A 14,810-nucleotide genomic window follows, 5' to 3' on the forward strand; every position below is an offset into this window, starting at 1 on the left:
AAAACTAAATAGGTAGTTGCAAAGCATTTGGAACCAACTTTCTAATGCCTATTTGTTTGTATGAAATTAATATTGTATTCCCAAGTTATGGTTCTTAGAATATTATCTCAATTTTTAACCTTTAAAAATCATCAGTTACTATTAGGGTTTAGTTATTTTTAGGTGATGTACACACAATTGTATTTAATTTAATGAAAATATGTGTGATCAAATGGACATTATTGTTTGATATTTATTGGAAGATAGATGCATGTGATGTATTACATGCATAACAATGTATTACTAGATTCGTATATGTTGATGCTTATAGGTATGGATATTTATGATGCTTATGTGTGTACTTGTGATGGTGATTATGTTTATGTGCATGATTTTATTTATATGTCTATGGATATATGATGAATTTACATAATTCTGATGTATGTATACATGATAGTAATTGTATGGTAAAATTAGAGTTTCACCAATTAAGATAATAAAACCACTAATCCTACCCATAGGACCAATACATTAAAAAGAGGGGTGAATCCAAAAAATCTAGCCACAAGTTAATTAGGAAAAGGGCTGAAATATTGAGTAGATTCACTTGGAGGTTTGTCTCTCCTTTTTGAGTTGAAATTGGATGTAGATTGTGAATTTAAGGTAAAATAGTAGACAATTGAAGTGAAAGAGTAATAAAAGACTTCTATAGATATTAGACAGAACCATAGACAAGCGTTTGAGTAGAATAATAAGATCAAAACTTGTTATGAAATTTCAGGTTGAATTGTCAACACCAGGATGGTAGGTCACTTTGGTCTTGTAACTTTGACCTTAAATTCATATCTAAATCTAGTGATCTTAAATATTCCTGTAATTGAAGGCCCATCAAGCTACTCAACGTTTCTTATAGGATCGTTGCCAAAGATTTGACTATGCAATTTTTCCATCGTCTTCCCTAGTTTTCTTGTCCTAAATAAACAAGTTTCATAAAATGCAGGCATATTCTAGACAATATATTTACTATTTAGGAGTACATAAAATTAGCTCAACACTCATTAGAATTCCTTTTATTGAAGATTAATTTTTCCAAAGCCTATGAATATGTTAAATTTCCTTTCGTTCTTGACATGCTCCATGCTTTGAGGTTTGGACCCCATTTCATTTAACCTATTAGTATGTTTTTTGCTAATTCCTCTACTTCTATTACAATAAATGGTCTCTAGTTTCTTATTTTTGGGCTCTTTCACTATATTAATCAAGGTTTACCTCTAGCCTCCTCTCTCTATGTTCTTGATGTTGAAGGCTTTGGGCACCTTCTAGCCTACTCAATTTCTCATGGCTTATTCTAGGGAATTGTGTTACCTAATTCATGTACCCAACCTGTCAATGAAGAGTAGTAAAATATCAAAGATTTTATCAAGTGTTTGAGTATCTTTTACTGGGGGTTGAATTCAACAATACAATGACATAAGATTCAGTGTTATTATTAATCTATTCTTTCTATCCCCATGGCTCCAAGCCTTTCATTGGAAGTGGATTGACCATGGTGAAATATTTAAATTTTTGGGCATTCCCTTCTTTTTTAGGCTTCATAGATGGCCTTATGGCATGTTGTTCTCTCTAGTAGTCAAGATTTCATATTATTTTTAGATAATCTGATTAACATGGTGATTAGCATAATAGTTATAAAGCAATATATATATAATTCATTTAACTTCAATTATGAAAAACATTATGTTAATATAATTTATAATGATCAAGAAGTACTATACCAATAGTAATAAGGTGGTCTTATTTGAAGTCATCTATTTTTAAGCTTTAAAATTATTATTATAAGCTAAGTGGTGTGCTAGTAACAACTAATATGTAGGTAGCATTAGCAATCTTCCATTTTTTCATTGTATGCTCTCACCTTACTCACTCTTGGTGATTAGAAGGCGCTAAGTATATTTATTTGATTTAAAATTTTAACAAATATAAGTATTCCTTAGTAGGGAATATGCATATATAGCCAATATTGACATGAATCTAATAATAAATCATAGGGATGCATAACATCTTGGGTAGTTGTTTCAGAGCCTTGTGTCTAACTATTTATTTCTTTTTATGTCTTATTGTGAAGATTTCAACAAAACCCCTTCATCTTAGAAGATTCCTAAAGATGAAGAAGAATTTACCTTGTATTAAGAATTGTCCCTTTTACACCATTATCTAATCATAAGTCAAACACTTCAACCCATAGAAAACATCTTTAGCTATGGGTTTTGCATTTATATTTTAGGCTTATAGAGAAACATGTTTGAGAGAAATAGGTAGTTTCATGATCTAATTTTTTAGCGTACATAATTTGCTTAAATTATATTTTATAGGAAAGTTGTGGTATTGTAACCTTTAGAAAATAGCATTTATTAAACATTTTAGTTCAAATATAGAATGGGTTTTATGTTGGTTGTAACATTCCAAAGAATTTATAAATATAGCCATGCTAATATTTAAGCAGCATCATAAGTCTTGGTTTTAAGTCTACGTTTATAAAGAATTCTAAATAGCATGTGAGATGGGGTTGGTGGACTAGTAGTATGAAAAGGATGGAATTATCTCTCCTATATCTAGCCACAATATAGAGAATCAAGGAATTGATTTATAAATTTAGGAGTAGTTTGATGTTAGTAAGAGGTTGGGGCATTGACCTACCACTAACATCCATTATGAGGAGAGTCCATAAATTAATTGTGTGATTCCCATTGGATTTGTTGAGGTCTATTGAGTTTGAATCTGCATCATTTGGTGTTAATTGATACTTCAATGTGATTCATGCAATCTATTACTTGAATAGACATTTTGGTATAGTTGATTGTAGTTCTTTGATTCAATTTAAGAATATTGGATTGGTGGGGCAATTAAATACTTGTAACACCCATCATGGTATAGCCTATGTTGAGGGATTTGTAAATGAATATGTATCGGGAAACTCATACTTGTGGCATGGGTTTCTCTGAATCTTGATAAAATATTGACTATCCTATGTGTTGGGTGCTAACACAAGCATTGTCAAGAAGTTCACTTTCTTGAAGAGTTTTTTGCCATGTGTTGAGGTTTTATTTGAAACAATTGTTACTTTCATGGATGCCTTTCAACAATGTAAATTCATGTTCACTCTCTTGGTCGCTTTCCTCCTAAGTGGGTATAACGTAATTAGGGAAATTGAGGTTTTAATATTGATGAAAGTCATTATACAATGTATTGTGTGTATCCTTTTAGACATTGACATAGAGACATTACATTATAAAAATATCTCTCAATAATTTTAAAGAAAAATAAAAGGAAAAGATTGAAATTCTTCACAATTCAATAAAAAAAAATTAAATTGAAATTTAAAAATCACAAAATTTATTTGAAACTACTAATAAAATATTTTAGGGTTACGAGCATTTAACTTTGGTCTACTTATTCTTATCTCTCCATGGAGAGAAGGTTGTGGAAAAGCTCAAGATGGATAAATTACGACCTAAGCATATCAGAATTTTGCAATCCAAACATTTGGTAAACCTAAGAATATCACGTCTGTTATTTACAAATGATGAAGTGATAGTCTACCACTAGATCAGTACGGCCCACGGAAAAAATGCGTGAAATACGGAGAAGCCAATAATAGGGGTAGATGAATGACGAAATGCGTCCATGGCTACGCCTTTGTAACAGAGGCTGAATTGCAAAGTTTTTTCATATCATCAATAAACCTGTTCAAGTTGAGAAAAGAAGAACCTCCCTCCCCAACCGCTTTTAGTGCCGCTTGCTTCAACTCCCTCCCTCTTTTTCTCAGCTCCTCTGCTTCCGGACCCTCCATCAGTCTCCTCACGCCTTTCTCAATCTCCTCCCTTTTAACCACCGCATTTTCATCAACGTCCACGCCCTCCAAGTCCATTCCAATCTTCCACACATCCTTGCAGAATCGGCAGTCTAGAAACTGGTCAAGGAAATAAGGCCATCCAAGCATTGGAACTCCCATGCTAATGCTCTCCAAACACGAGTTCCAACCGCTGTGAGTAACAAACCCTCCTACGGAATTGTGGGACAACACCTTCACCTGCGGTGCCCATTTCACAATCAACCCCCGATACTTAGTTCTTTCTACAAAACCCTCTGGGAGAGTGGCGGGTTCGCCTCCAGCAATATCCATTCGTAGCACCCACAGAAAGGGGTGCTGGCTTTTCTCCAATCCCTGTGCCAACTCCTCCAGCTGCTCGTTCGATTTGACGGCGATACTGCCGAAGGAAACGTATATCACAGAACCTGGCTCTTGGGCATCCAGCCATTTGAGGCAGCTCTCTTCCTGCTCTGACATACTCGCGAGTCCGTTCACGTCTCTTCCTTCCAGGAAATTGGGAAGAAATACAGGCCCTATTGCCAAAGCAGGGCAGCCATTGCAGGACAGTGCGCTTACCGTCTGAGGAGTTTCCACTTCATCGAACGTGTTGACAAGCACAAAGTCTGCCTTGCTTTGAAATTGTTGCTCACGCAGACTCCACTGGAATAAAACATCCGACGTGTCGGCAGCACGGTAGAAGGATAACAGATCGCACGGCAATAGAGGGGGAAGATTACCGGGCAAACAAGTGATCAGTTTGTCGGCCCTCTTCGAGTGCTCCACTGCAATCATAAGGTTATTACAAATATTTTTGAACAATCACAATTAAATTGAAGATTACTACTGTAGATTTTGTACCTTTGACAGGAATATGCCCGTGGGAGATGAGAAGGTTGGCGTTGCACTGAGCAATAGAAGAGGCGGCGCACATTGTCCAGAAAATGACTCGAGGCACACCCAGGTTTTTGGCGACTTCGTAAGTGCAAGACAAGAAATTTTCCGTTATAATGCAGGTGATGGGAGGAGTTTCTTCCGTTAGGCTGCAGAGCAAATGATGCTCTAAGACAGGGCCAATCTTTTGCAGTGCAATCACAAGCTCGGGAATATTGGAGAGGCGACTGTGATCAGGTGGCAAGCCATCTGGAATGGTGAGAAACTTAAATGTGGAGGTGGCGGCTGAAGCTACTCTTGACATGCGGTTGTAGCTCCACTCCGTGACGACGAAAGTGATGAAAACTCCTCTTGAAGAGAGGAGGTGAGCCAAATTCATGAGAGGATTGATACTGCCTTGCGCAGTGTTAGGCACTATGACTGCGTGGAGGCCTTTCATCTTCTTGCCCTGCAATTGTTTGGGATCAGTACCATCTGTCCTTGGTATATATAAAAAAGATACTATATAGGCTGTGGATGGATTCAACTGAACAATCAACTAAATGAAAGGAAAAGTGGAAGGGTAGTTGAATGGATATGTACATCCACAAATAGTTGAAGATTTGGTTGTCGTGCAGAGTTAGTAAATTTGAAGATTTGGTTGTCGTGCAGAGTTTGTATTTACTATATAATTTAATGTTTTTTTTGGTATAAATTTCTTTACATCATGTTCAATCAAAAAGGTGATGTGATCCTCCGCTCTTTTAAGGAAGAGAGTCTTTTCATTAGTCAAGTAATCATCAATAATGCATACACATGTTCCCTTTTCATCATTATCTGTTCATTCCACCCGTTAGTCTTTTCTGATAACCAAGGTTGGTTAGCAAGATTGTCAACTTTTTACTCTTCTCTTGCCGTCTTATATTTTAATGATTCAAAGAGACAAAAATCCAGTTCACATGTGCTTTCTTCAATCAGTAGTTGTAGAGTTCAATGAGGAATTTAATTACTTTATATGGTCAGAACAACATCACCACTTAATTATAATTAGTAGTTGTAGAGTTGTATGAGGACTTCTATTAGTTTATGTGGTCACAACAACACCACCACTTAACCAACATATTATGGAAGGAATCTTTTGAACAACAAACTTCACATTTATAATTATTTTTTTTAATTTAATAATTTTAACAATATATTCATCTTTTTGTCTATTGGTGCAAGCTATGAATAGTCATTTCCAATGAATTCAAATTTTTAGATCATTTGTTGACTCAATTAATGACATGAATGACATTGATACTATTATGTACATCATAAGAAAATTACATTTGTGACTTTAACATTATGTTGTCTCCTTCTATGACATTTTTTATGTTATTCAAATCTATACAATTAAATATACAATCTTTTAAAAAATCTTTAGACGTTGTGTAACAAAAAAATGCTTACCTATTTTTTGGGCTCTTGGGAATTTTTTGGTTGGGTTAGGCAAAAATTTTGTGGTCCTTTCTATCTATTTCACGGATGTTTAAGCCTGTTTAAATTCTGTCTTTTTTGGGTTTCTCTTCATTTCTATGTCACCTACTACTATCTACGTAATTTATCAAGACTAATGCTTTTATTTTAATATAATGGGTGTTGGCCCTTCCAGCTATTTAATTATGAATATTTTTTTTTAATAAATTACCGACCTATTTTATTTATTGTCTATCTAGCAATGCTTTGATCATATTTAACTTCTTGGATTAAATATCATCTTTATTCATGTGATTCTTTATAGTTTGTCTTTCTTCTATGGATTCTTGAGGATTTGGTATTACTAGTTCTTGACCCCTACTTGCCTTTAGGTATCAAATATTAAATAATATTGATCCTTATTACCTATGTTATCTCATTTTTATATGGAGCTCTAGATTTTCCCTTCCCTCTTTGCTTTATTTTATCGATATTCTTGATTCAGAATCATTAGCCAGATTACAATATTAGGGACTCAATTATCTAAATCCTTCATTCTCTATGTGTCAAATATATTAAGATATCAGTCTTCAATCCTACTAACATTGGGTATTATATATCTCCAATCTTGAGCTTCACCTCAAAACCCTTGATATTTTTCCTATCAACATCCCTAGATATTTTATCAACCTAATCTTCATTTCGTCAAATTTTGAAAGCACTAAGAATCCCTACACCTCCAAAGTCTCATCATCTTTGCAACTACATATCGATGAATCTTACTACACCACTAATTTATGAATATAATCTTTTAAAATGAGTGTAAAACCTATCCTTTTGTATAATTAAGATTGAAAATTAATCTAACCAAGAATCATGACCCATGCTCATCTAGAACATTATAGAAGATAATTTTCTGATATAAGGTCTAATCCAGCCTATTGCACATATAATCTCATCCTTTGACATGTGTAAGCCCTTGCTATTACCTAATTCATTTATTTTAATATTTTAAATTCTATTGAAAATAAAAGATCAATTGAATTATGTTATTCAACTTTGGGAATTAAAGAATGAAACAAACATAGTATTAGTTGTTATTTTACTAGTTTTGGCAAGATGGGAAAACAACTCTTGTAGATACAATTGTTACATATGAGACTTAATATTCAAGAATGGAATTGTTCTATAATTATTTCATTTTAAAGCATGATAAACAATAAGGGTGGTTCAGGACAGATTCAAGACATGTTTGAAAAATGAGCAAGCATTCACGTAATGAGTAGTAGTACTATTTTAAAACTTGTGAGTTCATTGAAGCTATGAAAGAAGCAAATGTGTTGTTGTCATTACTACTTTTGTACAATAAATGATATTTATGTTCACAAATATAGAAAAAGAGGTCAAGTATCAATTAAAGTGTGTGTAAATAAATGGAGGTGTGAGCCTTTATTTGATGTCACAAAATGTCCAAAGATATACATATTACCATAAGGAATTTTTTTCTTCTTATTGAATGACTATTTTTCAAGATTTTAAAAGATATTTAAAGTGCATTTTAAGAAAATTAAATCATACTTGGTAGTTAAATTTTTCAAATGGTTTGTTGTGCAAAAGGAGAAATACAGTAAGTGGCACTTATATAATTCTCCACTTTGAAGTTTGAATGTGTAAGATTCTTTGATCATATCAGAAAAGCAAATATATGAGTTTTGGTGTTAAAAGTAGATTAGTTTGTTTCATTTTGGGTCAAATACATGGAAATATACTTGATGCATTAAAGTGTTTGTTTGTAGATATTTTTCTTTAAGAAGAAATAGGGAAATGCAATTTCAATTGAATCCAACACTTTCAATTTTTTATGTAATGCATTAGGTTGTCAAATGATTATGCTCTTGGGGTTATTCACACTTTGACAAATGTTTTGAATATTCTAATGTGCTACATCTACCTAGAAAATATTAAGGGCTAAAATAGGAGATTGCAGGCATTAGAGGATAGAGATTCCTCTCAATTCTTGTTCAAGGATGATTTATTGCGTGGGAAACACTTTTTCTATTTGTGTTAATTTCATGTGGATGCATTTGATGTATCTACAATGGTTGAGGTTCTTTTATACAACATATGAAAGATTGTTTCCATGACATTAAAGAAAGGCTATTGACATACTTGAAAGCGATGGGAAATCCAGAAGGAGATGGAAAGATTTTGAAACACTCCAGATGTGAAATTTCAAAGAAAAGTTATTCTCAGTGTGCAAGGAGTATGGAGAAACTGTCTGCCTTACTTTGAAATTGTGACTCATGAAGAGTTTATAGGAATAAAACGTCTGACATGTCGGTAGCGCGGTAGAAGGACAATAGATCGCTCGGCAATCACTTTATCCGCGCTATTCGAATGCTCCCCTGCAATCATAAGCTTTCAGTTATTACAAACATTTTTGAGTAATCAAAATAAAACTGAGCATCACTTTAGTAGATTGTGTACCTTTGACAGGATATGTCTGTGGGAAACGAGAAAGTTGGTGTTGCACTGAGCAATAGAAAAGAGGTGGCGAACATTGTCTAGAAAACGACTCGGGGCACTCCCACCTTGTTGGCCACTAGGTGAGTGCAAAACATGAACTTTTTCGTTATAAGGCAGGTGACGGTAGGAGTTACTTCTGTTAAGCTACAGAGAAAATGATGCTGCAAGAAAGGGCGAAGGTTTTCCAATGCAATCACAAACTCGGGAAGAATGGAGAGACAACCATGATAAGGTGGCAACCCATCTGCAATGGTGAGAAACTTAAATGTGGAGGTGACAGCTGCAGCTTCTCTTGACATGCGATTGTGGGTCCACTCCGTGTTAACGAAAGTGATGAAAGCTCTTCTCGAAGAGAGGAGGTGAGCCAAATTCATAAGAGGATTGATACTACCTTGTGCAGGGCTGGACACCATAATTGCGTGAAGGCAATTCATCTGCTTGCCTGGTATTTGCTTAGGATCAGTTGTGTCCATCCCTAGCATATAGAAAAAACAGACTAGATTGACTGTGGAAGGATTCAACTGAACAAAATGAACGGAAAGGTAGAATGGTAGTTGAAGAATGCACATCTGCCTTCACAATTTTTTTTGTTTTGTTTTATATTGAAAGAACGTAGATTTATAATAGAGATTATACTTGAAAACTGCAAGGGTAAGAACAGAAAACTAGAGACACCTAATCAACAAAATATGACCAGGAACATGAGATATTACAGTAGTGTATATGCTGCTGCAGCAGCCCAAAAAATCCAGCAATATGATTAAGAGCCATTACAACAGTGTATATGCTGCTACAGCAGCCCAAACATGACCAACAATATAAAACTGGTTATGGATATTTCTAGTTTTTCTTCTTAAAAGGTCTACTTAATATTACTTTCTCATATGCCCTTGAAGTCTCATTCGGAAGATTCTAAACTGTCTATTGGTGGTAGGCTGAATGTATGATGGTCTAACCGTTTAATTACTCTTTTTGTCACAACAAGGAAAAAGGTGGAATATATCTTTAAACACAAATTAAGCTGGAAAGAGGCTCTTTCAGGAGTTGGCCTTGATACTAATATTATTGTTAATGATGTTAGACATGTTATTTTGTTGCATCTACATTCACAACTGATTGAAGACTTCCTCCTAGTGGAGAGTTAGCATCTACTATATGATTGATGGTTTTTTTTATAAACTTCTCTACATCATATTAAAATAAAAAAGTCATTATTACTGTTTGATGTTTTATGGAACACAGACTTACTTTTCATTAGTCAAGTCTTCATCAACTAGTTTATATTATAGATTGCTATGATGGGCATCAATAAGTAATATTAGTAGCACTTGCAATGGATTCGTCGATAAGAGATTGATGCAAAAACATAAATGAATTTTAATATTACATGAGGAAGTGTATAAAAGTATAGATCTATAAACATGAAGCTATAGTAGCATTTTTTGTTGTTTTTTTGCATCTACTATATGATTGATGGGTTTTTTAATAAACTTCTCTACATCATATTAAAATTAAAAAGTCATTATTACTGTTTGATGTTTTATGGAACACAGACTTACTTTCATTAGTCAAGTCTTCATCAACTAGTTTATATTATAGATTGCTATAATGGGCATCAATAAGTAATATTAGTAGCACTTGCAATGGATTCGTCGATAAGAGATTGATGCAAAAACATAAATGAATTTATATATTACATGAGGAAGTGTATAAAAGTATAGATCTATAAACATGAAGTTATAGTAGCATTTTTTGTTGCTCTTAATAAATATTAATATTCAAATGCATTGAAACACATTAGAAATTTCATTATTTGTAACTAGATATATAAATTTAAAGAAAAGAAACTAATTTTATCGAGAGGTATGGTAAATCTTCTTTGTTTCCTTTTCTTGATCTTTGACAATGCAACTATAGAAGATCAAATGTTTAGTTGTAATAATTTAAAGTGTATACTTAAAAGAGAGTGTACAAGTAATTCAACATACTTGAACTTGAGAGCAATTGTAAGAAAGCTTTTTCTTTCTTTCTAATAATTTAAAATGGAATAATTTCTTTCTAAGTGAAGGCCTTTTGTGGATTTGAATCTCAACACTATTGTGAATTCTTTAGAAATCAAATAACATATTTAATTGGGAACAAATAAGTATTTAAAAATTACAATAATTTTACATAAGAGAATTGAGATCTTCCTTAAATGTTTGTCTTAATATTGCATATATGGATGTGCATATAAATGATTTAGAATTGATTGCACAACAAAGTTAGTTGAGATTACAATCTCCAACATTCCCCTTTAATCTCAACTACAAATTCTAATTTATTTCTTAGTCTCTTTAATTGATTCTTTTGCTTCTAAAATCTTCAAGTTCTATAGGTTAAACCTAGGAAATCCCATGATTCTATTGGGATTCTCTAATCATGAGCTTTGGTCAATTTGATTACCAATCCATTGTGGGTTCAAGTGCAAAAGAATTATTTTTTATTAACAAATCCCATTGAGTCACATTGTGGGTGCTAAAGGATCTTGGTTTTAATGCTCTAATGGCCCATGCATTGCTTAAACAAATATAAAATTCTACAAGATTCAAACATATTACTTCACGACAATTAAAAACTTTACACTCTCTATATCCTCTAATATTTTGATATCTTTTGTCAACTCCTTTTTCTTTGTTCTACAAAATTAGATACGATCTCTAACAAAGGATTATCTTCTTCTATACTCTCTCTCAACCTAGACATTTACTTATACATGCTCCTTGAGCTGCTACACTACAAAACCAACTTCATAGTGGACAATAGAGACAACAAACTACATCCTCTTCTCAGGATCTTTGAGATTATGACCTCCTTCGACAAAAAAAGTAAACTCCATTTTTTAAACTTCAAGCTCTACATCTCACCTTTCAATCACCATCAATAAAATTCATGAACTACTTTATAGAAGGTAACAACAGCTTTGGAGTTCCTTGAATAAACTCCTCAGACTTATCAGTTGTCGTTTTATCCTTCAAGAACTGGTAGGAATAATAAGTATCTTCATTTCTTCACTTGTTGGTTTCATTGTGATCTATTCAAATAATAAACACCATTTGAAACAACTCCTTTCATTCTTTACCTTTTAGTTTTGCAAACTATAAGTCCTACTTGGTTGCAATATGAATTTCTTACACCACTGAGATCTTACTGTTTATGGTGAAAATGGATAACAATAATAACAAAATTGAAAGGCTAAATGAATTCAACCACTAAACCCTAGCCTAACAATGAACAAAGATCCACCATAACATATGAAGATAACCTAAGACAATGCAAATAACTCAAAATCACAAAGATTATACCATCACATGTCCAATAGGGTTTTGATCTCCATTCTTCCTATCTCCATTGATCTTGCTTGATATACTTGCTCTCAGATTTTTGTATGCACGAGAGCTCAACAAAGAACGGAATGTGGTTGCAAGTGGAATTGTAGTGTAGCCAAGTACTCCAAAATTGGTCATTAGGGTTTTGTCATTAGGATATGTCATTAGGGTTTGTCATTAGGGTTTTGTCATTAGGGTTTGACAATGAAGAAAGCATCTCCTTAAATAGAAGACACAATAAGAAATGGAGGGTTAAGATTGAGAGGTGTAAAAAGAGAGGTCGGCTAGGATTAGAGGGTAGGTAAAAGAAATACCAAAATAATGAAAGAGGTAGGTAGTGTATGAATTAAGAGATGAATGACATGTGTCATGTGTAGAAAAAGATAATGAATTAATTAAATAAATAAAGATTTATTTAATTAATAGAAGAAGTGGGATAATTAAATAAATAAAATATTTATTTAATTTAGTAAAGGGATAATTTAAATAAATAAATGTATTTATTTAAATGAGAAATAAGGCTAGAAGAGGATAAATGAATTAATTAAATAAATTAAAATTTATTTAATTAATAGAAGAATTAGGCTTAGATAATTAAATAAATAAAATATTTATTTAATTAGACATGACAATTTTGAGTGTCTACACTTACAAGTAGAAATCTAACTTTATTTGATAAGGCAAAACCGTAATATATTTTTTAAATTTAACAATAGCAAGAAAATATTCAAACTCTACTAATTTAAACTCTTTGATCTCCTCTTATGATGCCCACAATCCTTGTAGGAAACAACATATAGCAGAGGCCAAAAAATCCTCTAATCCCAAGGAACATGACCCTCATGACTCTGATACCAGATGAAAGATTGAAGGGGGAACAAAAGTAGAAAATAAACACCTAGATTTTTTATTAAAAATATTGATTAACTTTTAGCTTTAATGATCTTCAGACATTATTATTACATTCTTCCATGACTAAACTACAACTTATGATTACTATTTGAGCTTTGGTTCATTCAAACACTATGACATTTTAATCTATTTTTTTCACAACCTCTAACAATTCTTCAAAGTTGGACTCCTCCAAGAGTTGGGAGATAAAAAAATGATCATACATTATATAGAAACTTACACAAATAAGCAGAGAGAGTAGTAACATTACAATAATCATAAAGCATGAGAAGTCAATTGATGCCATAGAGTATAGGTTGGAAAAGTTAATGTGCAATAAATTCAAATCTTTGGCAAGATATACCTTTAATATTTTTTTAATGTTACAAACATAAACGTGCATACGAAAGATTTAGAACTGGTTGTATAACTGAGGTAGTTAAGATTACAATCTCCAACATAATGTTGTATCCCAACTTACAAATGATATCCCTCATATCTGTTGGTAGAGGTAAATCAATTATCATCTAGCAAGCACAAATCAGGAGGACCCCTCATACCATTTGCAACTGACCAAGCACTGATTTCATCTACCCATGTTGTTCATGCCAACCATATCTCTATGTTACTAGAAACATAATGAAGAACCTTCATTTCATGTTTCAATAACCAAAACATATTCCTCATTGAGAACGACCATTTCTAAGACATTTTACTTGTTTTAAAAAAAAATCTAATATGAATAATGATGCCACCTCTCTCACCCCCCATGCCTTGGTCTAGGTTTCCCTATACCATATGTTTGTTGGGCCAAGATTTGTTTAGGGTATTTGCTAGATTGTTTTCAGTTCATGATCATTTCATCCTATGTTAACCCTATGCCACTAATATTTTGAACTATAGTAGGTCACCTTTTGTTCTACATTTTTTTAGTTTTTTCTTCCATTTTGAGGAGTTTTGATTAGATTATACTAGGTGAGGCTTGAACCATTACATAGCCACTAAAGAGAATAAACTCAAGGTCTCACAATGAGTGAGAGCCCTAAACCAAAGTGCCAGCTACCGAAAAAGAACATAACACATCAAACATCCATAACCAAACACCACTAAACCCAAAGACGAGAATAAACTATACTAAACAAACAAACAAAAAAATAACAATAGACAAATCTTCGTTCAAGGCATGAATTTATGGCCTACCTAGTGGGGCGCTTTCCAATTTTCCAATCCTGGGTCATCGCTTTCACTTTGTTAGAGATGGAGAGCCTCTTGTTCGAATCTTTAACTAATGAAATAGAAGAGGAATTTGGGATAGTTTTCACCCTAGACACTGATGGCTCCAAACCAATAGCAAGGGAAGAATTCAAATGATGTTTCTTTCTTGCCTACCTCCAGTCGATTTTTTCTTGAATGGCCTATAAAGCTGCAGAAGTCTTCTTGGACATTTTATTGTTCTGTGCTCTTATTTTCTCCATTTCCTTTTTTGGAACACTTGGTTGACTTGCAAAACCTCAATTGCCTTCATCGTATCCTTTTTGTCCTTCTTTTAACCTATCTTATCACACAATCCCTTCAATTCCTCTTCCATTCCTTCCCACTTTAATATTGGAGTTTTAGATGAAGAAGCCAATCCAATCATTGAAGAACTTCTTAGCACTTTAAAATTGGAGGAATTAGGTCAAGATTCCTTGGATGAATCCGGACAGGGGTGTGATGAAGGGCGAAGGGAAGGTTTTAAACTTTGGCAGAAAGATTCTGAAAAAGTATATTGTGGTTTATTTGGGTGTGATAGATGTTCTTTAGAAAGACAGGACCTTCCAGGAAGCGTGAACCTTCCTGGAAGCGTG

General features: G+C 33.3%; 1 protein-coding gene across 1 annotated transcript; it reads right to left on the reverse strand.

Moving 5' to 3' along the window:
• Positions 1–3,349: 3,349 nt before the first annotated feature.
• On the reverse strand, positions 3,350–5,224 carry LOC131044613 (linamarin synthase 2). Its single transcript, XM_057977968.2, has 2 exons — positions 4,709–5,224; positions 3,350–4,632 (listed from the first exon to the last, which is right to left on the reverse strand). The coding sequence occupies exons 1-2, from the start codon at positions 5,178–5,180 to the stop codon at positions 3,668–3,670; spliced, it is 1,437 nt and encodes a 478-aa protein (XP_057833951.2). The 5' UTR covers positions 5,181–5,224; the 3' UTR covers positions 3,350–3,667.
• Positions 5,225–14,810: the final 9,586 nt, after the last annotated feature.

This window comes from Cryptomeria japonica, chromosome 1, assembly GCF_030272615.1.
Source record: "Cryptomeria japonica chromosome 1, Sugi_1.0, whole genome shotgun sequence".
In the NCBI taxonomy this organism is placed as follows: domain Eukaryota; kingdom Viridiplantae; phylum Streptophyta; class Pinopsida; order Cupressales; family Cupressaceae; genus Cryptomeria; species Cryptomeria japonica.